Consider the following 25804-nt stretch of genomic DNA (forward strand, 5'->3'; position numbering starts at 1 on the left):
TCTCTCTCCAACCGCTTCACATCATGCGTATGCCTAGCCATATAATCACCAGATCAGCCGGTAGCTTAGGATCCAGAGGCGCATGCATGCACCCAGCACTCTGGCTCCCGTAATACGCCAGAACAAAAAGCGTTTCCCGCCTCAAATTCCAGAGACACACGGGACTTAACCCCTCCCCCTCCCGCGTCCACCGCGCCCGCCTCTTCCCCTGCCGCGTCCTCCCCTTCCACCTCGCCCGCCCCGATCCGCCTCCTTGCGCGCCTTGTTCTTGGGCTTGGGCGCGTCGTCAATCAGCAGGGTATCCAGCGGCAGCGAGTCGGGGAGGATAAAGTAGCGGATCGTGCTGCCGCGCACGTTGAGCGTCTCGAGCGGGATGGCGTCCTGGCCCTTGGGCGTCATCTTGACGTTGCGGAGCGCCGTGTTCATCTGCGGCGACACCGACGCGATCGTGCCGTGCACGATGGTGCCGTTCTTGAGCTCGATCGTGACCGTTTCATTGGCGCATTTCATTAAGAATCTGTTTGCCAGGGCAGCAGAGCGGAGATGGCCTTGTCGTCAGTCTTTCTGGTCTGTAATTGGGACTCAGGCTCATCCTGATAGTTGGGGGGGAAGCCTGGAATTGGGATGGAGGATGATGCGCGCAGTTCGGCTGGCTGGCTGGCTGGCCCTTTGGAAGGGCGCGGGCGGCAGGCCTCAGCACGCGTAGTCGTGGCGGAGCAAATAGAGGCAGATGGACAACGGGCTGCAAGCATATAAAAGCTTACCTGACCAGCTTCATCTTGACGGATTCGATGGAGTCAGGTCGCCTGCTCCGGTATTAATCTGCGATTTATGTAGAGAGGAGAGCGCAGTGGGAAACGCGGTTTCGATCTTCTGGGTCGTTCGTGAATCGCTAGGTCCATACGTATATGTTAGTATTAAACAGAGGTTGATGGAGCTCAAGCGATGGCTGGTGCCAAGCCTGAAGTTTCGGGGCACGTGACTGAGCTGGTTATAGGTTCTCCACTCCTCTCCTAGCTCAAGGTGGGTCCAAGCCCCTCGATGTCCGATTTTGGCGTGCGCCTGCTGCGCAGGACAAGGACAACATCACGGATGGATGATGAACAGTGCATTTTGCCTCGGGCCTCTCTGCCATGATCACAAACGGGCCGACTTCCAGGGAGGGCGTGTTTTGTGAATGCAGTTTGAGCCACTTGTAGCCTCGTCGTAGTTATGTTAGATATTTAGACTTCCCAGGTTCCATATTAGGGAGTAACGTTAGATCGCATCTATGCTGAACAAGCCGGCCAAGGCCTTGGTATGTACAATCCAAACATCAAACCGCGAGGTTACACTTCCGCACCGCCCATTTCCCGCGGATCTGAGTCGATCAAATCGGTTTTCTACCATCCACAGCCACCGCTCTATTTATCCTTCTCGTTTTCATTTTCCGACACTCTCTCCCACTCATCCTCAGTGCTGACCCCACTCTTGTGACCCTGGCTAGGACTCTGTACCTCCTCGACAACCCTCAGCTTGAGTTCCCCATGCGCCTCCGCCGGTTCGACCTCAGTGCTAGCGGCAACATCTCTTGCAACGGATGCCAACCCCGGCGGCCCCTTGCGAAGGCTGGCGGTCGACCTCGTCGCTTCTACCTCGGTCTCGCTATCGTCGGCTGAAGTCGCTGGCGGTGGACGGGCCGCGAGGGCGCGTCGCGCCTTCTCCTCCTCTTGCTGTTGATGTTCCTTCAGCTCGCGCGCGAACCAGTTGATGGCCGCCCAGAGGCTGCCGCTCAGCACTGAGAGCACCACGAAATGTATGCTGTACGTCGCGAAGACAAGAGCAGCTAGGATGACTTGTAGGGCGGCAAACGTGGCATTCGTAGCCACAAGCAGTGTCGGCGTTGGACCCGGTGTGAAGATGGACTCCCAGAGCCCTTCAAAGAAGGATGCCATAGCTGCCGGGATGCTCGGTCGGCGGAACAGAGATTTGGGGCCTTCTGGACTGACGACCGCAGCTGACACTGTACGACGACCGAGCTCGCTGGTGGTTTCGTAAACTCGCCGAGACGGAGAATAGTAAGTGGCCGAGCTCAGTGTGACTGTTATCGCGACTGCGCAGGAGCTCTGTCAAACCGTCGTGAATGTCGCGCTCCCGACTACGTATGGTACTTAAGAGCGGCGGTCTTAGCGTGGGATCACGAGGCGCAACGCAGCCATTTTAAACAGCCGATGGAACCAAGGGTACTGTGTACTAGTCAGCAGCCTGAAAACTTGGCATTGGCGTCTGCGTAACACGCTTGCAGCATTGCGAAAGGACACTGCACACACATAACTTACCCCTGCCTTGGGCAACGTGGTCTCTCCGCTTGGGTCGAAAAAGGATTGTCAAAGCAACGGCACATGCAGCGAACGATCAGTCGGGCACGGATGATGACGCGACAGTTGCCGTCCCGATTCTCGACGGTCAAGGGCCCCTCAACGGCCTCGCGATCAGCCGCGCCAAGGCCCGGGTTGCCGGGGCCCAGAGCTTGTAAAACCACAACTCCCGCACGAACAGAAGGAGGTACATGTACATACTACGGTACAGAGGATGTTAGGCTCGGGCCAAACAAGTGCCTCCGCCGACGCCCGGGAACAAAAGGTTCATACATCAGAGGCGCGATTTGGCACCTACTACACAAGCATGACAGTACACTCAGGTCTCAAGTCGCCGGCCTTCTGTTATGGGGTTGAGAAGTCGATGCAACGGTGGGGAACACGAGGGGTAGCTTGTCGTTTGACCCGCCCGAAGTGTACGGTACCGTAAGTGGGTAAAAGACGTACGGATTACACTGATAGGTAAGATACGCACGTCGTATTCACCAGCTACCTGGTGAAATAACGTTACGTAGCTCGGGCTGAGCTCGTAGGGCCCTCTCCTCCAAGTCATTCAAGCGCTGGAAGAATGGGCATTATACACTACAATATCGATAGATGAATACTCAAGGTAACCTACCATTCGTAAGGTGGAAAGTGGCCAGGGGCTCCAGCGTAAGATACTTGTATTCACAGTACGTACATACCAGTGTATGTAAATCTGTCGTGCTAACCCGCATTGAGAGATGGCAACTGGCGGCTCTATCCGCAGCTGACTCCGCTCGACTCCACCCATAATGGATCTTCACAACTTCCAGCTCTCAACTCGCCGATTGCATGTGGAAACACTGGTATCGACCAGAACAACCACCTCCTCACGGCATTGATATGTTACAATCTCTTCAAATTAATCAGTCATAGCCATATTCTGGGCCACGAGGTCCCATCAGGCGAGACGCTCAACTTTTCCTGGCGCCCTTTCAAAGCAGCAATCTAAGGCCCTCGGCCAGCATTCCAAAAAGCAATCCCCCACATCCACTCCCATACCTCAGCGACAGCGCGTTAAGCATAGCGGCCGGAAACAGTCTACAGCTCCACGTCCAAAGCCCGACGCGATCGCGGCTAATTCTTTGTTAACATTCCATTTGGAACCTGCAGTTTCCCCCAGTCGCAATCTTCCCGCAGGGTATGCTGCTTGGTTGGGCATGCGCCTTGCTCGCATGACCTGAGCGACACTTGGGCTCCGCCATGGACTCCCAAAATGGCGTCGCCGGCTCAGCTGGAGAGGAGGCAAGCGCAGTCGTTTTGAAGATTGTGAAGGAGAGATCTCGAAAATGTCGGGCAATCAATGAGCGCAAACGCCCTCTGACTCTGCTCGAACTCCCTGTCGACATCCTGCAGCTGATCGCAAAAGAGGCATGTGAAAGCTGCACCACCATGGCATCCTGGAGTGCCTGCTGACCGTGATGCATTTCAGATAACGCATACAAATGACCTGACAGCCCTGGCTCTGACCAACACGGCTCTGTATAACATCGCCATTCCGCTCATCTACTCTCGCTTTGACATCGTATGGCCAGACGGGCAGCTTGAGGCTACCGATTCCAAGAGCGTCGATGCTCTTACTTACGGTTTGTCCACCCTCTGCCTGGGGAGCGCATTTGCGCGCACTGTGCGCAAGCGCTTCGGTCCAAACTCGCAGCAGCCGTGCAAGCTCGGCGACAACGACTATGCCAAGTACACCAAAAAGTTCTCCCTGGGGAATGGGCCGAAGGACTGGGTGGCCGAGTACATGATTTCAAAAGAGAGCGGCAAGATGCTTGGTACACTCGTGGCCAGCGCCGTTGCGAGGATGAGGAACCTCGAGACTTTCGTCTGGGATATGCCCACAGGCGTGCTCTCTCGAGTATTCGAGTCCCTGGCGTCGTTAGGCGACCAGCCAGATAACGAGTGCAAGCTGAGCCGCGTATGGGTGCGATGGCACGACAATTCCGAGAACTCCGAAAAGTCGGTGCCGTCGAATCCCAACAATATCCCGAACGGCACTGCACTTGTTCCTCCCGGCAGCCAGCTTACCCCCGTGGGGATTATGCTCCCGCCAAATGCGAGCCATCCGCCTCCGCGGCCTCCAGTGCGGTACTCAGAGTATCATTGTGAATACCCCACCTTTAGTGTTTTGCCTCCGCTCAAAAGCCTGAGCGTCTTGGACATCGACGAGATCGGCTACCTGGACGAAATGGCGGTGCTCATCGAGCGCTCGAAGGATACCCTCCGGGAACTCAGGGTAAGCATTTCGCCCAAGGCGGCGGGCAAGGCCTTTGCACAAACTTGGGATGGCCCTGGTCTGAAGCAGGTAGATCACCGGGCACGCTGGCCGGGGGAGAGCACGATCGGTGATAGGCGTCTAGGCGGCGTGCTCGGCGTGCTGGTTGGCAGGATATACGACATCCGGAAACGTAAATCCAAGGAGAAGCCGGCCACGGCTGCTTCCGTCGCCGAGGGCAGCCCTTCGTCAGCTATACCGGCTCATAATCAGGTGAACGGAGCCTCGTCGTCATCCTCCAAGGATGAAGCAGACATCCAAAAGGATGATGACGCTGGAACGCCCTCGCAAAACGGTGTGTCGACAAGGGGTCCAAGCAAGGCGTCGAAGACTAACCAGCCCAACGGCTGTGGCAGGAAGAGGCTCGAGGGGAAGCTGAAGCTCCAAACTTTGGAGCTCGAACGGGTCGCTCTGTCGCTGCAAGTCTGCAGATATGCCATCGACTGGTCTGTATTGACGGACCTTACGCTGCTTGACTGCGCCCAACATGATAACCTCTGGAAGATGCTGCGCAAACAGTTTCAACCTACGCCCTTTGGCACAACCCCTGGCAGCTCGTCCCGCGACAAACCGTTCCCTCCAGATACCCCTCTACAGTACCACCTCGCACTCAAGGCTATTCACGCAGACATGGCTCCGCCCTCTCTGGTCACGCTTATCAAGGAAACCCTTGCCCCGAACTCGCTCGAGGTCCTGTTCTTACAGGATCGTAAGCGGGCGAGTCCCCCGATACCTCTCGATACCATCTTCAAGGGGGCCATCAAAAGACACTCTGCAAGCTTGCGTAAGCTGCTCCTGGATAGCTCTTCCAAGCTGGCCGTCGAGAGCACCCGCTGGCGCCAGTGGGCTCTCACGACAGATGTCATGCAGTATATCACGAGCGGCCGGATGGCCAACCTGCGCGAACTGGCCGTCTCGGTGGAGTACAAAGATTGGGTCAGTACTTATTGCACCCCGTTTCCCAGGCCCTGCGTGTACCATGTATTTCTCGTTGTGCTGTGTACTGACAATCACCAGCACCCTTTCCTGCAACGCCTACGCAACGCGCCCCAGCTCCGCTCCATCAATATTCCCCACTTGGCCGACTACCCCTCCCCGCCCGAGTGTCCGCAAGGCTGGTTCGATCCAAAGGAGCTTGCTAGTCAGATTGTGGACATCATTACCCTCTGTCCTGAAATCCGCCTATGCTATATCGGTATCGGCTCGAAGTGCTTCGAGCTACTTGAGTCACGCGAGGCTGGCACCGGTGGCAGTTCCACCGGCAACGGGGCCGGTAGCAGCGGTGCGACGACGCCGATTACGCCGACCTTGCCGAATGCAATTGGCAGTGTGGCGAATGGGGTTGTTGCGAATGGTGGTGGTGCTGACATAGAAGATGCTGCGGATCTTTCCGAGGAGCTAGAGTGGGACAGTGACTCCAACGACGAACCGCATGCCGAGAACGGCGGGGGTGCCGACGGCGAGGCGGAGGACGCGTTTAGCGACAGTGAGGACCATGAGGGTACACCGTCGACGGATGCCGACGAGCATAGTGAGACACAAAGTAATGGCGAGCCCGATGCTGCTATGGAAGCCGAGGCCGGAGCAGAAGCGGGCGAGGAGCAGGATGAGGAAGATGACGAAGAGGAGGAGCAGGAGGAGGAGGAGAGTGATGGTGGAACTGAGGATGAGGAAGATGACGGGTTTGTCGAGCCGGGGAAGGGGGGGATCAAGCTGAAGTTGAGGGAGATCCTCTTTTATGATGACAAGGTCGCTATTTTCAGGGCTAGGCATGGGAGACTGTAATGGGGGAGGCTTCGGGAAGAGGCTTTTCGGTTTGGCTCAGGCAGGGACTTTGCTTTTGGCGCTCAGTGAGACGGAATGAATGCGGGGACAGCGGGGACAGCGGATAGCGATCATACCATATCATACAACTAGCTGGCTTTTCATACCGTTCCGAAGCTGCATCCTTTGATGCAACATTCATGTTGGGGTTCTCCGTAAGGGGATGGGTGTTGAGGTTGCTCATGCCGTGCTGAAGTCCGAGTCGGGCGAGAGTGAGAGTGCCTGCGCGACCGACTACCAAGGTGTGTACAATACCTAATTCGGATGGGGCTCGTTAATTCGAGGAGCTACAAGACCTTCCAGGTTGTTGCTGTTGATACGAAATCCTGTCCTTCACTCACGTGAATGGTGGGATACGGCAATCGTGGTTGCGGGTCCACGGCTACGACGAGAAAACCAAGTCACTGCTGTGTAACTTGTTGTGTCCTTGAGGAGAGATGCTGGAAAGTAGAGTGGTAGGAGTAGTAGAGCAACTCCGCATGAACGCGCCACCACGCTGGATGTCCTCTTGGATCAGACTTTCATGTGTGAGCCCCAGATACTGGTCGTACTACTACTCTACAGTGCAACTCTCTCCTGATCATGGCCTCCATTTCCAGGAGGAGGGATTCAAGCTTCTCCTGGCCTTAGAACGAAGCATTCGTGTCAAGTTTGCCACTGGGGCTTTGTTTGCCATGCCGGCCTGGCAAACTCTATCCAGGGGCCGCCGAAAGTGGTCTCGGCCACAGGTCATAACCTCCCCAAACAAACGGAAGGGCAGTTTCATTTCTGCCAACGAGTGCCGCTTGAACCTGCAGGGCGTTCCAGTATCATGGGTGACTAAGTCGAGCAATGAAGTTCTGTATGAGAAGGATTGGTCGTACTGACCAGTACTAGACCCGTGACTCGTTGCAGTAGATGGCCCCTGGGCCCGGGTCGTGCTTGCCGTTTTAAGGGCAGCACAAAGTTCACTGTCATGTTCAACCTGAAAGCATGATTTATAAATTACATCTGCATCAACCACCCTCTACCCCCCTGAGGGTGGCCAGACCTGGAGGTACGGTAGGCATAACAGTAACCCTGGTCTCTATTAGCAAACATCATCACCATTCACCACAGTCACCATGACACCCGACGGGCGCAGAAGTGTTTTACACAGCCGCAGGCAAGGTTTGTTTTTGCCGATCGCGGACATCGACGACACTGACGATGGACACTTTGGTTTGTCTATTCTATGGTCTACAGCCGCATATTCCGTACTATGTTTGTACACAAGCTGATCTCCATCGTAGTGTCGGCAGGCACCAGTATTGATGGCCCAACTCGAATTGGCTTAGTGACATGCTTCGTGAAGTGCAGTTCCAATGTAGTGGAATACTACCTACCTAGTCGTCTGCCTGGTCACAGTTAACGAATTGTAGCAGTGTCCGTCTTGGTGTTCTACTCATCGCCTCAACGCGCAGTGTCCAAGTATCACCAAAGTCTTCACGCAAGCACTTCTCTGGCCGCAGCCTTTTCGACTTGGACGCCCCCCCCCCTTCCCCTCTCCCCCAGCATACCTAGTTATTGTCTCTCGGGAAACATGCGCTGGTACTAGTGATTGTCAGTAGACGGCTCACAGATTGGCATGTCGACGTCGACACTACCCTCGCCCAGGCAGGGGCACGGCACGTCAGAGAAAGTTTGACCACCGTCCTGTTCCGGCGGCCGATGTTACCATGGACAAAAGGGGGGACGCAAGGTTGAAGGTACGTACAGTAGTCGTGACGGGAGGACGATGCGAAACGTGACTGGGGTCTCACCCTAACGTGCTCAGACAACCCCAGTACGTACATACTCTATTCTACTACCCGGAAGTTCAAGACAATGGGAGCGGCACAGAACACCATAGTCGTCGTCAGGCAGGAGCTGAGCGGACTTACCTCGACCGGGCCTCAGAATAGCCCAGAGACCGCAGCCGCCTTTCCGCTGCCGGGATACCCGGCCCCGGTCTGTAGCTTTCTGAAAATAGGAGGCCATCGCCTCGCCTAGGCTGCGTGGAGCAAAACAGAGGCCATGAGGATCATTAAACATCTGGCTAGGGCCGAGAACTGCCAGATTCTGCGGAATATGATTGACAACCAGTATTGCCCCCCCGAACTATACATGGTCAAGTACAGACTAACTAGAAACTCGTAGTTACGTGCCCCCCCGACCATGACCGGGTTCATTAACCCTCCGATTTGCCTTGGCTCGCCCAGGTGTTTAATGTGAGTGGCACATTCATTATCCACGCGTACCGAATGCACCCCGAACGAATGGACCCCGAAGGGCGAGTGGGGGGCATGGGTCCCGAATCCTTCCCTTCAAAGGATTCGAACCCACGCAACGGTTCTCGCGACCCCAGAGACTCGCTCGACTCGACAGCCATGAGCGCCACCTGGAAGCGACCCGGAGGGACTGGACCCGTTGCGATCTACACCAGTCCACAGTAGACGACTGGACTTCGCCGTGTCGGCAAACCAAATGCCGCGGCCCGCGACGGCGAAGCTATCATCGCGCCTCTCCTTGCCACACGGACGCCGGAGAACGGAGCCCTCGGCTCCCGTCGCCGACCACTTCGAATAGACCGGGGTCCCGTCGCCGACCACTTCGAATAGACTGGGGCCCCGGAGGTTGTTGTCTCAGGCTCTTCGATCATGCTTTGGATATTGCGGCACCTTTCCTTCTTGACAACACGAGGTAGTCTGAGGCGAGCTGTGCCCCCCCGATGTGAATCCGCACCTCCCAACCTCCGCCAATCTCAACCCGTGAACTACAGGACATCTCCAGAGCCCAGGGAATGGACCGCTCAAACTGACCTGCCATTTCTGGGTCGAATCGGCGAGCGGGCCACCAATGTTACATGGTCTTGTATCGACATCCAGCTGGGTGGGCTACTACACAGTGGCCACGAACGAGTTTCATCATTAGGGGGCTGGACTACGGCATGCGTTTTGGATGTTCTGTTGATCTGGCGTACCAAGGTACCGTCACCCAGTCACGGAAGATCTCGCGGAATTCCCTGAGAACCCCGACGGAGTGGCCGGTAGACGATGGCTGCACTCCCATCCGCGTTGGGATAGGTACTGTGAGAAGGCAGTAAGAGCCGTGTCCAGTGCTGGTGTCCTTGGCCGGTTGCGGTGATGCACCGTCATCCCAGCCCTACCGAAAGCAACATAGCACTACGTCTACATAGCAGGTAGCAAAGGGGTTATGGCGTTGATAAAGACGGTGAGTTAGAGCCGGAGCCAGAGTTGTTGAACATGGTCTTCCTGTTCGTTGATCTCGTAGGGCTGAGTGCCGACAGCGCCCTGATCTTCGGGCTTTGCATAGAGACATATCGTGGTATGTATGTACAATACAAGTACACGTGCATAGCTGTGACAGCACTGAGTTCCGTATATCTATACATGTATTGTACATATATACATGTACGGAGGTAAGCTTTATTGATCTTCTGCTGGCGCTTCTCCCCCCAGTTCACGCAGGTACAGTAGTACAAGCTTGGGTGACGTGCTTGGACAAGATCAACGCTTCTGGTGATACTCACCGCTCTGTGACCCTGTCATCTTTTCCCAGCCAGTTAGTTGCTCCTCTCCGAGCTGAGCTGTGAAGGCATATATACTCTATAGACTATACCGATGCAAAATCCGAGTAGCTAGTGTAAACCCCGACTGAACCATGGGCGGGAGCACCTAATCTCCGCTTCGGAGTCGGGGACTTGGCATCTCGGACTCAGGGTCGCCGGTGACGTAGCAAGGCATCGCCAAAACGTCGATTTACCTGCTGCGTTAATATGCACAGTAACACAGCACACCGGATGATCTCAGCGGGAGCGTCAGGCGGGTAGCGTGGGACCCCGTAGGGCTGGTGCTGACAGCTCACAGAGTAGTACACACCTACATGTAGGAGATGCGTCTCCCCGCGTGCACCCACACAAGTTACCTTAGTTAGGTAAGCCCTTGAAGGTTCGGAACCGGCCAAAATCCGAGCTATCGAGGGCTATGAGTGGACGCTGTACGACGGGTGCCATGCCCGTTAGTTGAATTCTGATGGGCTTGTCTAGAAGGACGGAGAATCACTCCGAGATACTCTAGCAATAGATGGGCAACGTTCAGATCAGGTACCTACTTAGGTAAACAAGAGAAGGGAGTCGATGAAGCCAACAGGCGTCTCGACAATGAGCACGTAATTGCCCAGCCTACCTAAGGTCGGTAGTGCAAAATTGGCCATGGGGCATACCTAGTCCACCTGAGACGAGACGGCTTTAGTCTAGTGCGATTACCGCGGCAAATACTGCCTCTGTCCGGACATTCGTCTCGGGGAGAGAAGAGACGCTTGTGGTTTCTAGAAGTATGCGCACGTATCATCCTGAATGCAGCTTTGCGGCACTGCAAGCATGGGAGGAATGACACTGGGCAATTTGCCACGACTTTCCTATGTGGTCTAGGTAATCGGTCGGTCGGAGTTTCACAGTTTAGTAAATTTAGTTGAACGTCTTGGTTATCGATAGATGAATATTGTGTGGGATACTGGATGACAAAAGCCGCTCGAGAACTCTTGTTATAAGCATAACGTTACTCGGTTAGGTCATGCGTCCAAAATGACGAAGCGTCAGTTGCGTAGAATAGTCCAGCCGAAGAGGTCTAGTGTAAGGTAGTGTATGCAAGGGGAAGTAATGGAATGCGAATGTCTCCATGCTCTTTTTATTTGTCAGTGAAGCAATCTCATCACTCGCCAACCGATGCGGCCATTCTCTCCGTGACCAGGGTGCCGGGCTTGTGGCGTCCGGGCCCGAGATCGATTCGGGCCCGGGGGAAGCTCTTCGATCGCTGCGAACCTCGACGGCTCTCCGACCGGCGGGGTCGGGCCCAATCGGAACAATTACATGGTTTTCCACGCCATACCTGTCCCGGCAGGCAAGGGTCTTCGAGAAAATGGCCCCCACAGCATGCTTACCTTGGCAGGCTTGGCAACGGGATTTTCGGAAGCCACAACTAGAACCCCGTCGCCATCATGACGGAGTACCTTCGCTGCAGGGTACTTCCTTTTCCCCGCTGTTGAGCTGTTTGCTGGGTAATCATGTGGGGACATTCGCGAGCGCTCACCGCCAATGGCTGACCACACATGTGTGCTGGATATTCATCATTGAATGATTCACAGCATGATGCCCAAGCCGGTAGTTGGACTCCTCCTCCTCCAGCTGCCGTGATTCGCGCGTTTGATTCGAGTGGGCGATAACATCTGAGACTAGCGCCACGCGGCTGCAATATCCGCGTTTGGCGTTTGCGTGGTGTCATTCAGCTCCCTACTATGGTACTCCCACCGAACTAGAGCCTAACTTGAATCCCGAATCTGCTTGGAGAAGCCGCCATTGGACTGGTTAGCCGCCAGACCGCAGCCACTGCACGGAGCATGCGACGCCAACGCACACCTGCGCAGGCGCCATGCAGCTAGATGCCGCAGAGGGAAATCCAAGCCGAGCGGACAGACGGACTATACACCAGAGGCCAGACGCGATCATAGCAGACAGCCCATGAAGGGCCGGCATTATCCTTTGGAGGTCGTCAACCGTCGGCAATAGCGATGTTCCCCGTCCTCTTAGTCGCTCCGCCGCCGTCGACTTTGACGGCGTAGGTCTCGTTTCGAGACAAATCGGCACACCAGCTGTGCCGTCGCGGCTATAATTCCAAATCTTGGGCTCTCACCGTCCGCGATGTTGCAGTCTGCCGGGCCCGTGCTAAGCCCGATTTCTGAGATCTGCTACGGGATGTGGGTGGGGCGATACGCGGTGCACTGGACCGGAGATTGCTACCAGGCAGCAAAATAAAAAGAAGGCTAAACAGAAGAGCTGTGGTCCCTGCCCAGCCTGTCTACTCCACTAATCGGCTGAGGTTCGTCTAAGCCCTGGCCGAAGGCTCATTAAGCCACACCAGTCGTTAACTACCGACACCCCTGAGCGGGGAGAGTTGGACGGAATGGACAGCTCAGCTCGGTTCTGGTATCCTGTCTATCCAAAGGAGAAGTTTCATGTACCCGGCAGCACGGTCTGGGGGGCCGGAGTCGGGAATGACGTTGAAGTGCACGGCACATGGCACAGTGGCTTGCAACCTCGCCATCTGATACCTACTACTATGTACTAGACTGCGTTAGGTGCAGAAGGGGAAAGAGTAGGTGTTGCAATGCCGGCCACACTTCGCGCTTGGGACGCCTAAGGTTCGCTATGCTGTTTTGCGAATGCTAATTACATACGAATAATTCTCCAAGGAACGGCCATTTCGTAAGGTAGTTTCATATTGTAGTGTACATCTACAATAGCACTACACGTCGAATACTAGTAGCTTAGTGTTGCCAGTATAGACCGTTCGTTCAATGTTAACATTAGCCAGTGCACTCTAATAATTCTTCTCCTAGAATAAGCTTGTTAGGTTCTGGAATGTTGAATCCTGAGGACATTGGTCCTTAGGGTAGTGCTCTGATGCTGTGATGCGGTTGATAACGATACTGAGGGTGGTGGACGTGAGATTGGGGAGTGTAGCGCAGGCAAGTGTGCAATTAGCGGGATTCGGAGCGGATATCGGCAACGCGGCTAACTGGTTTCTTCAGCGCAAGCGGGAACAAGTTCCTCGCCGCCGTGAATATCATATCCATTGTGAGGTAAATCTTCCATACACTACAGATACCTCTGTGGGAAAGTCCGGGTGCCCCGTCCACAAGACCAATCTCCATCTGGCAAGGCCGCCGCGTGGTCGTCGTGGACTCGTGGCCCCCAACACGGCGGAAGGAACAATAAACAATGACCGCAAGCGCCGGCGCTACCGGAGGCACCTCAAATGAAGCTAGCGCTCCTGCAGTCATTGGGCCGTTTCAGAAAGGACAGCTCTACTATCGCTACTATCCACGAGAGATCTGGTGAATCTGTCCAGGACGCTGCGCAGCAAGCAACCTAAGGACGCAAGAGTCCCTTCGGAGCCTACGCAGAAGATGCTTGACCGTAGCTTCGACTATGTACACGACACTAGTGTACCTAGTGTACTTCGTAGTGCGCAGAGCGGAGCAAAGTTTAGAAGTCTGCAGGGGTTCCGTATTAGGCAGGTCGAGCGTATCTCGGTCTTCTTGGAGAGCTGTGGGTCTGCGATCGCAGAGGACGTGGAGGCGCTGCTTGAGAAGCAGCCCTGTACGGACGACGTTCCGCAACCAATCGTCGACGTCGGATATTCGCGAGGGACTCCGTCATTCTCCAGTGACGATTCTTCAGCTCTCAACTCTTCTGCCAGTTTACTGTATAATATCGAATGTCTCCCATGTTTGACGCGAGGTTGGAGATCAGTCCACATCGTTACCCAGAGACTGAATAGTGGATAACGTACACGTAGTATGTGGTGGTAGAGCGCCGCGAATGAGCAGACTTCGGTGCACTGTGCCGGGTCCTGACAGCGGCGCGAGAGCTTCCAGAACAGTTAAAGAAGGCCCAACGCCGCAATACATAGGTACACCAACGCCCGCCCCCTTCATGTTGCGCGGGGCGGCACCGGTTTCGCAGCAGATGCGCCCTCAGGGTAGGAACTGCAACTTCACATTGTCGCTTCGCAGCGTCGTACGGATCCGTATAGGATTGTCCTCATCGCTTGAGCCGCGAAGGTATCAACGTACACTACATAAAATAGACCCTCAAACAAATATGCGGTCCAGCTGTGTCTGTCGGGCAACTGCCTAGACATGCGCGGGCCTCGTTTGCGAGATCACCGCATCCACACCTCCTCGCTTGTTGACAATACCTAAGTGGTCTGTGCTGATAACTGCCACCATCAGCTATGACCAGAGCACTTGCAGTGGATCAGCGCGATGGCCACGCTCCACGATAAGATAAGGAGTTATGGAGTTAAGCGGGGAAAGACCGACCCGAGTGCAGGGTTTTGGATCCTTCATCTACTCGAATCGCCTGCCTCCAATTATCTGTTCGCGTCTGTGAGCGGGCCTGCCTCCGGCTGGCCTTCGAGCCCCACTCGCCGAGTGAAAGTTCGACTTCTGCTCTCTTAAAGCCGCAAAGAATGCACAGAGCTCAACAATATAAAATGCAGTGTTCAAAACATATCAATAGGTTGATTCTTTCGAAGTTGACTCAGTACGCCGATGTCTCATCTGGAAAACCCCTAGGTCCCTCGGCCGAAGCCATCGTTCGCCGAACTTTCACAGCTCTGTCGGAACCTGCTCTAACCCATCATTTGCTAACCCCTGCAGCTCTCGATCCTGCCCCGTTATTCGACTAATAAGTTGGGTCAAGGACCTGCCTGTCCATCCCTGTCTCAGAAAGTCCTGCAGGTTACTGCGAGAGGAGGGAGGGTGCTTGCGTTGAGCGGCATCGAAAAAGCCATGCACGTCGACAAACGCCAGCCGCGCAAAGCGAGCAAGCAGCGAAACTTGCGAAAGCTGCCGGTGACAGGTCATCTTTGCGCGTCTAGTAGGAATTCTCCTTCCGGCAGATCTCGGAGGACTGGCCGTGAGCCGCGCCATGGGTGGCCATCGTGTGACACTAGGACATGGGTTCAAACGCTGTCCATGTTCATCAGCACTGTCTTCCACAGGCTCCTTACCGCTTCCGGGGTCTGCCACAAGCTTTGCCGGGCAGCCCTGTTTGGCTACGGCACAGGGGCTTCTTTGACTTCATAACACAGCGAGCGGCGCAGCTATCCACAGGCCAGCCTGAGAAATGCTGGAGCCTAGGAAGCCGAGGCCACGGTCGTTTCGCCCCCGACGCTGCGCCGGCCCTGCTCTTGTTCCGTTTGCTCGGAGCAGGTCGCAATCAATCATAATTATTGTATGTACAAGTACAATGAATGCTATGGGAGCTCACCAGAAGGGACAGCGGTAGACACGAGTCTTGGGCGTCCAATTCCTACGTGCCCGCCATTGGCACTCACGCCAGTGCGTGTCTCCCGACTTCCCGGTCTGCGTCTGCCAAACCCAACGTGTTGCCGTTTAGGGGAAAGCGTTGCTCCCTGGTACGCCGTTGACAGCAGCCCAAACACATGTCTTGGTAAGGAGAGAGCCATGGAGCCGGGTGGGGTGGCTTTCCGGACCCCTGTGAGTGGACCTGACACCCCCCCCGTGCAGCCAGGGGCCTGCTCTTGTTGTTACTGTGGTATTGCTAGTATTCACTTACACAGTATTGTACAGAGTACACATCCCATGTTCCCTGGCGACTGGCAGGTCCATCCACACTCCTGGCCAACGGTGCTATTACCTGAACAGGCCCCTCCCCATGCAGGGCGGCACCACTACGGCGCTGTGGGGATGTTGTACTGCCCTCGACTTAAACGTTATAAGCTAGCTAGGCCCTAGGCCTTTCCCCACGACCTGTTGAGGCTGAGGTGCATCTTGGACATTCAAGTACCCCAAAGATAGCTCTACGGCGTCGTCGAAAATCTTGTTACCTGATCGCTTGTACGCCGCCAGAGGTCCATCGCCAGCGGCTCTCTTCACTTCATATAAGTCCTCAGACACCTCGACAACAACACAGCATCGACATAGCCCTGACGGTCAACGTATGTGCATGCCTGTCCAGTCTCTTTGTCCTCAAGAATCCACCCACTTCAGCCCATGTACTCGACATCTTCTCCGAAGATGGACCCGACCTACTCAGACCAAGCCTTCAGCAGCAGCACTTACTCACGCAACCCCAGGTCACGAGCCGGCAGCGGAGTGTCCACCACAGAAGGTCTCCTCCAGAACCTGCAGCTTGTCGAATCGCCATCCTTCGAGACCGGGTCATACACCTCCAGCAGGCCACCATCCGCATACTTGAGTCCGAGTCTGTCCCACTCACCGGGCTTCCTCTCGACCCCGCTCTCTCAACACCACCAACAACAGTCTTTTCCGCCCCTGTCGTCCGAAACGGCAGTCTCGGAGACAGATTGGTTCGAAGTAAACCAAGCACGAGCCCAAGGCGCGCCGCTGCTCCGAGTAGAACCCGCCCACGACCAGCCCGGAGCGCCATCATCTTCAACAACTCCACTGGCGTCTGTCGAGACAGAAGCTATGAGGTAGAGTGCTCACTCGAACCGGCCATGCACATGTGGCTATATGGTCGCACGATCACTAACATCCGGGAGTAGCGCCGTCGCCGTGTCGTACGACCCGGCATTCAACATGGGCACCAGACAATCTTTCACTTGGCCAGGTATGCCGTCACCCTCGTCTCCCTTCCACCTCTTGGCATGTGCAAGGTCGGTGCTTACTGGAACAGCCATGGAATGCGGGAACGGCCTCATGCCCCCAGACCTCGGTTCCTACGGGTCGGATGCCAGCCTCACACCGTCCAGCGGCACACGATCCGTTACGTCGAGTCCTCCGAGGACGCTCACCGCAGAACAGCGGGAGTTGAAACGACAGAGGGACCAAGCCCGGCACAATTCCAAGCTGCAAGCCCGGGGCCGGAGGACAGACAGCGCATCGTCTTCGGTCTACTCGCCGCCTGTTACGCTGGCCGATATGACGTCGGCCGCTTCGAGCATGCCGGTCTATACGACTGCGCCCTCACAAATCTCATTGCTCGCTGAGCCCGCGGCACCGCAGTACTTGCCTCCATTCTCACCACCACTCCCGGACCCGAACCAGGCACACATGTTCACGAATCCGTACCCACAGCAGCATTACATGCCCGATTACGGCTACCCACCAACAACGGCGCCGAGCCTGCCGTCGCACTACGGGTATGTCGCATTGTTAAAATCCCGCAGCGGGCCTCGAAGGCTAACTCTAGATCGCGCAGCAGACCCCTTGTACCGGACCCGAACCTTGGGATGTACTCGGTCCCGCCAGTTCTGCCTCCCGGACCGCCAGACGCAAGCGGGCAGGTCAGAGTTGTGCATAGCCGGCCGAAACCGCAATGCTGGGATCACGGGTGCAACGGCCGACAGTTCTCAACCTTCAGCAACCTCCTCAGACACCAGAGGGAGAAGTCGGGGCAGGCGGCAAAAGCGACGTGTCCGAACTGCGGCGCAGAATTCACACGGACAACCGCCAGAAACGGCCATCTGTTACACGACAAGTGCAAGAAGAAGAACGTCAACTAATCAAACCACCGTCGTGGCGCGGAAATCACTGCGAGCCGTCTCGGACTCATCGTGGCTGCTTCACGTCCATCGCACCACGTGTTCCACTGGGATTCGAGGCGCTCTCGGTTGCACCTATAGCACGATTTCACCGTTATTTTCATTGCTTCTCTGCCTCGGCTGTTGTGCTGTACAACCAACACTTTTTTTTCCTTTTTTGCAAAGGGGCAATTTTTTTTTCAAGCCGTAAGGTCAGAGGAGTCCCGGTTACCCTGTTTGGGCTTGAACTGTTAGATTTCGACTCGGTTCAGCATTGGGCTTTATATCCACGGAAGGGGAGGAGGAAATACCAGGCATTTGGGTGGGAAAATGCTCCGATCATTATCATCGCACCATGAGCGTCATGAGTGGACATTTGGGAATGGGACAGGATCAGTCCCGTTCGTTCTAGTATCATATTTTGCGCCATGTATAGGCGAAAGTTTATAGACGTCTTCGAACAATGTTCTCGGAGTCTTTCTCTCCACAGCCTTCAACTTGTTGAAAGCGCCGAAACTTAGGTCCGCTTGAAATTGTGCAGTAGACTCTCGTCACCTTCGTTATGTTTTACGGTGTGTCTTCCTAGAGTGTCTTGGACGCATTATGCTTAATTCCTTCGTGGGGTTCTAAGCTCCATTATCCGGCAGTCTGATGAGTCCATCCACATTCCCCCAATCCCACATCGGGTTGTGGTACGTAAGCTTTTACTTTCTATTGATCCTGCGGCAGATCCCTCAACGATGGAGGCGGACCTCAGATCATAACAAGGATCGGCTCTCCGCTCACAAATATCAGGCCAGGTCATGAACAGAGAGCCATGCCGAAGCGGCCACCACTGTGTGGATTATCACTTCGAACAAGTGAAGCGGCGTCTAGTAGACTGCTATTGGCGGCCGAGTCCGATGCAAAGCTTGCATACAGGAAGAAGCCCAGGCGCTTATGGCGCCAGTTACAGCCAACGCGACTGTTGCCCACCACTTACGGCATCGACGAAGACTTGAGGCGGGAAAGAGTATCCGGTGAGTGGCCATTTTGCGAGTTGTCTTCCCCTTTGCCCGACTCTTTCCGCGGCATTTATGTACCGCACCTTACGTATGTATGCTCACTACCTTACAAAATCACCATCAGCACAATTGACTATCTTCTTCAGCCCAGCGGAGCCGAAACCCCTTCATGGCTCCGCCTGGATAGCACGGAACCGCTATTAACGGGGAGAAGAATTGTTGCGAGGCTATCGAATATCAAGACCGTTCAACGTCCCGCAACAGAGCCTCAATGCCAGACTATTCTTAGCGAGGCCATGCAGAAGTACAACGACCCATGGGACAGCAAAGCAACAGATGATGTTATGAAGAGACAACGAGTCCACACCATGAAGACGTGAGCGAGGCTCATGGCGAACCGCATGGGTTGGGGGTGCAATCATAATTGGGCATTCACCAATAACGACTGAGGAAAAGCTGTTGACTGATTTTCCCCCCATCTCAAACAATCTCGGCGACTTTTAACCTTTTTTTGTGTCGCAGTAGCTAGTCTTGGTTGACACTCCCTTCCAAGCGGACGGCACAGCCCCCCTGGAAATAGCAAGTGGCCTGACAGGGCTACAGAAAACCGAACCGCGAACTGGCCAAAATCTCAAGGCTAGATCAACATGGTCGAACAGAAATTATACGGCAAGAAATCACATACCGCGTGTTGAGGCACAAGCATTACTACCTACCTACCAGTAGTAGCGATTGGTTGGCGGGGGATCATGTGTTGTGCATGTACGTGAGATTTACCAATACGTGTTTTCTGTAACATTACCACGTCCATAGTCCGTATGGAGACCCGGGTATAGGCGGCCCCGGCCTTACTGGGCGATCCCTGCGGAGCGTTATCCCGACGGGCCGGGGCGGCTTCTCCAAGGATCCCCATTCGCTTATGTATTGAGTAGTATACGGAGTCAAGTCCCTATCACACGTGGACACTAGATGAGGTGTGTGTTATGCCACGACTCTTCATACTTCCCGTGTTATGCGTGTGGTTGGCGTCGGGTCTACCATGTACGGGCCTCACGTTATGCAAGAGTCTTTGACGACATTTGCTACGTGACAGGTAAGGTAACTACTACCAGGTGACTTATTAGGCTCCACGCAGACAAGCTAAGGTGTGTAATGTAGTACGGTGCCTGGACGCCTGGATTAATATTGGTGTTGATGAATGTCATTATTGGATATATGCATCGAGCGCTATTATACATGCAACTGGATGGTAGGGAAATATCTGGTTACAACCATGCACCAGGTCAGGGCACCCCCGTCTATGTCATGTTCTTCGGCTACAGAACTGTTGTCGATCGACGACGATTCCCCCCTATCTCAATGCAAGGGGGTATAGTCGGTGACCTACCTAGTTGTCCATCACCGTGCCGGACTTCTGCTCGGAGCCGAAGCCCACTGCACCGGACCGGCCGCAACGCGGGGAGAAAGACGTTCAAGCGACCCAAACGTCATGGCTCGACGGAAGCGAGAGCCCTGGTCGCCCAGGCAGCAACAGATTGCCCAGCCACAGATCGTCTGTATGTATCTGAGATTTGAGCCTCAGACGCACAGCCTTTCCAAGGCTCGATCGACAACTCATTTCTACGATGCCACGGTGCTACACCAAAAAAGACGGGAGGTAGCGGCAGAACTTGAAACGTCAAGAGCGTCGAAATAGGTAAAACAAGCAGTGCCCTCGGGAAGGCCGTTTTCTAGAAGTTCGGCGCCGCACCAAAACAATGGAAGCGATTGGTAATCGTTTAGATTACCAACTGGTCGGCGCCGCAAACATGGCAGCACGTGGTCTTGTCTCAGTTCCATGGTTACTGTTGCAATGAGAGAACTCCTCCACAACCCGACAGGACTCGTGGGGCTCTCATGCCCCCAGAGCAAGGGACTAGTAGAGCTGGGCCGAGGCGTTCAGTGGCGTTGTACAAGGGTGTCCTTCGTCGACGAGTCGAGGCCCGAGGCTAGAGTTTCTGCACCTGCCTTGTTGGTGGAATAGTACTGCTTGGCTGGCCGATGCAATAACTGGAATAGCCCATGCTCTTTGGAAATTCTGGTAGCATCGTCATGAGCGTGAATGACACAGACGTTAGTTATCACGTCAGCGAATCTGCAGAAAAGAAGGCCATGGACAGAGTCTCGGACTTGGACCCCTCGCTTGGTGGTTTTCTGTGGCTTGGGATCAGGGCTCTCGTTAACACTGAGGGTCAGCCGTTTTAATTAGGTAGCGGCACATAAAAGGCATTCCTAGTGATCGGTTTACGTATCCGCGAAATACGCTATTTGCCGGATATGGCAAAGCTGCCGCGAAATGCCTCCAGTTACGGATAGTGCACGGAGATGCCGGAACAAAAGATGCGAGGTTTTGGTGATTTTTCCGACGACCAGGTAAGGTGCAGTAACGGGGATTAGCAAGGAAATATTATGTCCAAGGGTTGCTACTGTATGTTAACGCCGGGGATGGCCAGCGCTGAAGCATTGGGGAGACGAAGCAGCTTCGGAGATGGAGAATGTGCGGATGTCGGATGTGGTGGCTGCTGGGGGCCAAAAGTGGATGGCAATATCCGTATATGTGTGTATGTACTTAGGCAACTTGTTTAATACCCCGATTGACGGATCCTCGTCACAGCGCGCTAAAACGGCTCGCTGGCGCGCGTCAACGCAGCTATCTGGACTGCAATCCAATATCATCTGTGCACAAACGCGAGGGAAGGCTGCCTGCTCACGGCAGTTATTAGGTAGGGCAATCATCTCCGGTCCTGCAACTCGGAGGAAAGCACGGTCATCCTTATTGGCCGTTCCCACGTGCATTTTGGGGATCCTGCGGCGCGTAACCGCTGCGGGCATACTTTACCATTGCAACGGTAACGGTACCTAACGGCAGCCGCAGCCCAGATGCCACAACGGCCGCAGCTTCCATCGCCGATTACCACCTCACCTCGCCGACTGGCACGCGTGGCCGCATGAATGAGGCCCGCAGGCAACATCAGGTTGCACTCGCGTCTACGCTTTCAACCGGGACCAACGGGAGGGGACTTCTGGAAGACGCTTGGAAGAACGCGCCCGCGATTTGTCGCCCGGGCATGACCGAGGCGTCGTATGCTGGAATCCTTCCCGTCGGCGCGTCTATTGCCGCGGCTCGCAAACGAAACCTCCAATTTCGATATCGGACTCGGATCCATGCTCAGGACCTTGGGTATTCTACACGACTGAACCACGCCACAAGCGGCCGCAGGCCAATCCGTGGCTAATCTCCCAACGGCCTGTCCGCCGTCGACGCTGGGCCCGATTCGATTTGGCTTGCCTTATCGACACGCAGGTCCACCCGGATTGCTCGGTGTCTGCTCTGGCAGGTAGGCACTGGTAGGCAGGCACCTACTGGACAGACTGGCCAGACTTGTCCCGGCCAGATCTGTCGACGGCCAAGGAGAGAAGTGGAGGAAGTATTGGTTCCTCCTATAGCATAGCAGCGGTCAGGATCAGATGATTGCCGATGCTTGGGGAAACTAGCTGGAAGTCTTGACATAGCCGACATAGCCCGACATGCCGGCTGCCGTTGCCTCTCAGTGGAGAGACCGGCAACGGCGAGTGTTCCAGTCAGTCTTTCAAACGGACGTCGCGCCGTCCACTTCCCAGACAACGCACGTCAGCCAGTCCACGGACCCTGGGCAGCCCTTCGGCTACCCCCTCGCGCCCTTGCCAGGCCATTCTCTCCACCCGCAGCAACCCCAGCAGACACACCACGGCCGTGGACGTAGCCTCCAGAGGCCCGGCCAGCACCCCTCCTCTCGAAGGGCGACCCCGGAATCATCTTCTTTCGGATCAACCGCACCGCCACTCCTCACGACGGCCGTTGATGACCAGGCGACCTATGACCGTGCCTGGCACGTCGTAACTGCCCACATCGCACTGCCCTCATCCGCCACCGCTGACGACTCGTTCGGCACCCTTGCCGCAGAGTCGCAGCAGCAGTCCTCCCGCCGACGAGGGGACGCTGGTGCTAACGAGTTCTACGACGCGTTCGCCCTTGTCATCAACGCCAGCACATTGCTGCCTCGTGCCACCCGCACAGATGACATCCTTGCTTGGCATGTCCGCCAGGTGAGGGCGCACTTTGCCCAGCACGTGATCCCCCTTTTGACTGGGTGCGTTGCTGATGATGGTGACGACGACGGTGATGATGAGGCCGGCGAGGCAAGGGATGATGGCGCAGGCAATGGCCACTGGCACGCCGCGAGGAAAGGAAACCACTACGAGAGGCACATGGTGACTGTTATGAGCAGCATACGGACTCTGGAGGCGGCCCTGCGGCTTTACTTCTACGGCCTTAACCAGTTGTTATCGGGGTTCAGCCGCCTGGCTGATTCATCTCCGGGCCTGGCTAAGGACGCAGAATTGCTTAATACACGCTTCCGGCGCGATACCCATGCTCTCGTCAGTAATTCTGCCTCAGAGGGGCTCATGAGGTCGATCAAAGCTGTCCTGACCCGCCTTGCCGGCACCATTCTCGGATTTCCTTCCCAAGATGAGCGTAAAGGAGACGGAGGGCAAGCACCTCGACCGGCGGCGCCCGGGCCTGATGACCTAAGGGTGCAGGCGGCCAGGGAACGATTGCTCGAGTTGGTCCAGCAGTTGCACAACGTGGGCTTGGCCGGCGAGCGCTTCCAAGTCCTGTTCGCTGAAGTCATGGACCTCATGATGTCGGCTTTTGTCACGGGGGCCTACGGTGGTGTCTGGTCGGCGCCAGACCCTGGCTCGTTCTCGGTCGCCATGGACACAATATCACGGAGCGGGCCGTCGTCTGCGACATCCCCTTGTATCATGTCCCTCAGCGACTGGGTTGAGAATCACTTTGCTCGTCTGAGTTTCGAAGTCCTGGCTTGCATCTCGTCGAACCCTCAGGGGCCGTTGCCGGTGTCTCTGGCGGATGTCAAAACATACCAGTCCCTTGCCCTGGGGCGTCTCGCAGCATTACGCATTGGGGAGCTGTTCGACATTGTCCTGGCATGGCCCGCATCCCGCCCAGCACTCGACGACTTGCGGGCTACCATTACCACCGCAACTCGCCGCAGACAACTGACTGATAGCTTCTCGCGCTCTCTCCAGATACGGCTCCTGCACCCAGGCCGCAGCACCCTCGAGATTCTGCAAACATATATCTCCATCATCCGCACATTGCATGCTCTCGACCCTAGCAAGGTCTTGTTGAGCCATGTCGAGCCGAGGCTGCAACTGTACCTGTGCCATCGCGAGGATGCCGTCCGTGTCGTGGTATCCGGTCTACTTGCGAGTCCCGACGAGATACGGGCTGCGAGGAAGGCGAACGAGGTCGCGAAGTCCCCGAGAGAGAAACCTCAGAGCAATGGGCCGTTCGCAACCGCCGCCATGCCCGCCATGTCGAGCAGCACGTCGAGAGATAAACCTCGACTGCATAGCAGCGTGCAGGTGGACGAGAACGGAGCGTCGCCCGACGACAACTATTCCAGGCGGCCGACAAAGCTGGTGGAGCTCGCGCTCCTGCTGAACGATCCGGCCCAGAACCGGCGCATGGCCGCCGACCTGGATGAAGATCTCGACTGGGACGACATGAACTGGGTGCCCGACCCGATTGACGCCGGCGCCAACTACAAACGGCCCAAGAGCGAGGACGTCGTGGGTACGATCATCTCCGGTCTAGGAAGCGAAGAAGTCTTTATCAAAGAGTTCTCTGCCGTGGTCGCGGAGCGATTACTTAGCGAGCCGACCCGCTTCGACCAGGAACTGCGCGTGCTGGACCTGCTTAAGCGCCGGTTCGGCGAAGCGGCGCTGCAGAGCTGTGATGTCATGATCAGGGACGTGCAGGACTCGCGGAGGGTAGATACCGCCATTCACAAGGCGCGTGCCGGACAGAGAGCGCGCGCTCTCGCCACGCCTGCCAAGTCTGCCGCGGACTGCCGTGGGCAAGAGATGGAGTACCATGCGAGGATCCTGTCACGGTTGTTCTGGCCAAACCTGGACCGCGAGCACTTTCTCCTCCCACAGCCCGTGGTCGAGCAGCAAGCGCAGTATGAACAGGGCTACGAGAGCGTCAAGTCGCGGCGCAAGCTCACGTGGTTGAATCAACTGGGCCAGGCGAGGGTGGAGCTCGAGTTGAGGGATCGAACGGTGACGGCGGACTGCAACCCCGTCGAGGCTACTGTCATCTACGCCTTCCAGCGCACCGAGGACGACGGCGACGGGAATGCCCCGCCCGTACAGAAGTCAGTTGACGAGCTTTATGAACAGTTGCAGATGGATGAAGACCTGATCGCCGCGGCACTGCGCTTCTGGGTTGGCAAAGGCGTCCTCTGCCGCGTCGCGGGCAGCAAAAACAACTACATCGTCGTCGAAACCCTGCACGACCCCGCCGCTTCTACCACCACCGCTGTGCCTACCGCCTCCACTCAGGACGAGGAGGGGCAGCAACATGCCACAGGCGAACTGGAAGCCCCCGACCTGAGAGCCGCTGCCGGCGCTAAACCCGCCGTGTCCGCCAAAGAGCGGGAGCGCCGCGAGATCTACTGGCGCTACATCCAAGGCATGCTCACCAACGTCAGCGCCACTATGCCGCTGGGCCAGATGGCCATGATGATGAAGATCAGCATCGCGGACGGGTTTCCCTGGAGCAATGAGGAGCTTCAGGATTTTCTGGCGGAGAAGGTCACCAGCGGGGAGTTGGAGGTTGTTGGGGGGAAGTATAGGCTTGTCAAGAAATAGATAACATGGAGGAGATGATGGGTATACGGACTCCTGTGCTGGGTTGGGGCTGTTACACTACAACCTGTCGCCTGCTAAGGAAGATATGGCGTGTGAAGGCAGTATTGTAGGTTAGGTTGATATGGTTGTTATGACCTGATACCAATAGGACCATGGCTTCTCTATGCCGGTCGTGCCACTGGTCGAGGCTGAACACGAAGCAACTCTATATCCCAAGAAGCATACATACCACCATTCCCCAGCGCCGCGCTACAAATGATGGAGCTGGTTGCTTCACAAGCGACAAGCTACAGACACATTACCCCGAATGATGAGGTTACCCCTCCAACACCGAAGCGCTCCGTTACGGGAGTCTCAAGGACAGGTGGTGGGTGCGTGAAGGAGACTCAGAAGCACAGGAGATCTGAGAACGAGACGACATACAAACACCCCAGGGATTCGCTGGTTGTTACTATCCAACCATCT

General features: G+C 55.8%; 6 protein-coding genes across 6 annotated transcripts; 4 read left to right on the forward strand and 2 right to left on the reverse strand.

The window, feature by feature from the left end:
* Positions 1-165: 165 nt before the first annotated feature.
* Positions 166-923, reverse strand: B0T15DRAFT_564850 (uncharacterized protein; the record flags this gene model as incomplete). The annotated part of the gene is made up of 2 exons (XM_062870653.1): positions 765-923; positions 166-517 (listed from the first exon to the last, which is right to left on the reverse strand). The coding sequence occupies exons 1-2, from the start codon at positions 776-778 to the stop codon at positions 166-168; spliced, it is 366 nt and encodes a 121-aa protein (XP_062726935.1). The 5' UTR covers positions 779-923.
* A 70-nt stretch (positions 924-993) lies between these two features.
* B0T15DRAFT_64087 (ER protein Pkr1-domain-containing protein) lies at positions 994-2242 on the reverse strand. The gene has a single exon (XM_062871147.1). The coding sequence runs from the start codon at positions 1932-1934 to the stop codon at positions 1404-1406; it is 531 nt and encodes a 176-aa protein (XP_062726936.1). The 5' UTR covers positions 1935-2242; the 3' UTR covers positions 994-1403.
* Positions 2243-3359: 1117 nt separating this feature from the next.
* On the forward strand, positions 3360-6630 carry B0T15DRAFT_64338 (uncharacterized protein). The gene is made up of 3 exons (XM_062871148.1): positions 3360-3752; positions 3814-5595; positions 5677-6630. The coding sequence occupies exons 1-3, from the start codon at positions 3585-3587 to the stop codon at positions 6442-6444; spliced, it is 2718 nt and encodes a 905-aa protein (XP_062726937.1). The 5' UTR covers positions 3360-3584; the 3' UTR covers positions 6445-6630.
* Positions 6631-16107: 9477 nt separating this feature from the next.
* Positions 16108-17558, forward strand: B0T15DRAFT_489784 (uncharacterized protein; the record flags this gene model as incomplete). Its single annotated transcript, XM_062866625.1, has 4 exons — positions 16108-16526; positions 16599-16663; positions 16730-17195; positions 17255-17558. 4 exons carry the CDS (start codon positions 16108-16110, stop codon positions 17556-17558), a joined length of 1254 nt encoding a protein of 417 aa, XP_062726938.1.
* Positions 17559-18123: 565 nt separating this feature from the next.
* Positions 18124-19378, forward strand: B0T15DRAFT_520640 (uncharacterized protein). The gene is made up of 3 exons (XM_062868516.1): positions 18124-18148; positions 18208-18268; positions 18372-19378. The coding sequence occupies exons 1-3, from the start codon at positions 18139-18141 to the stop codon at positions 18958-18960; spliced, it is 660 nt and encodes a 219-aa protein (XP_062726939.1). The 5' UTR covers positions 18124-18138; the 3' UTR covers positions 18961-19378.
* Positions 19379-20944: 1566 nt separating this feature from the next.
* Positions 20945-25339, forward strand: B0T15DRAFT_507751 (uncharacterized protein; the record flags this gene model as incomplete). The annotated part of the gene is made up of 6 exons (XM_062867665.1): positions 20945-20992; positions 21081-21180; positions 21270-21342; positions 21495-21800; positions 21924-21957; positions 22142-25339. 6 exons carry the CDS (start codon positions 20945-20947, stop codon positions 25337-25339), a joined length of 3759 nt encoding a protein of 1252 aa, XP_062726940.1.
* Positions 25340-25804: the final 465 nt, after the last annotated feature.

Source organism: Chaetomium strumarium (assembly GCF_033439665.1).
Source record: "Chaetomium strumarium strain CBS 333.67 chromosome Unknown B0T15scaffold_1, whole genome shotgun sequence".
Classification (NCBI taxonomy): Eukaryota; Fungi; Ascomycota; class Sordariomycetes; order Sordariales; family Chaetomiaceae; genus Chaetomium; species Chaetomium strumarium.

What these genes read in the sequence shown, in the direction of transcription:
- B0T15DRAFT_520640 (XM_062868516.1), top strand. An exon ending in CAATCCCACATCGGGTTGTG is followed by an intron (nt 18,269 to 18,371) that starts GTACGTAAGCTT and finishes CACAAATATCAG; the next exon opens with GCCAGGTCATGAACAGAGAG.
- B0T15DRAFT_64338 (XM_062871148.1), top strand. Translation starts at nt 3,585, where the DNA reads ATGGACTCCCAAAATGGCGTCGCCGGCTCAGCTGGAGAGGAGGCAAGC. An exon ending in TGCAGCTGATCGCAAAAGAG is followed by an intron (nt 3,753 to 3,813) that starts GCATGTGAAAGC and finishes GATGCATTTCAG; the next exon opens with ATAACGCATACAAATGACCT. An exon ending in CGGTGGAGTACAAAGATTGG is followed by an intron (nt 5,596 to 5,676) that starts GTCAGTACTTAT and finishes GACAATCACCAG; the next exon opens with CACCCTTTCCTGCAACGCCT.
- B0T15DRAFT_64087 (XM_062871147.1), bottom strand. Translation starts at nt 1,934, where the DNA reads ATGGCATCCTTCTTTGAAGGGCTCTGGGAGTCCATCTTCACACCGGGT.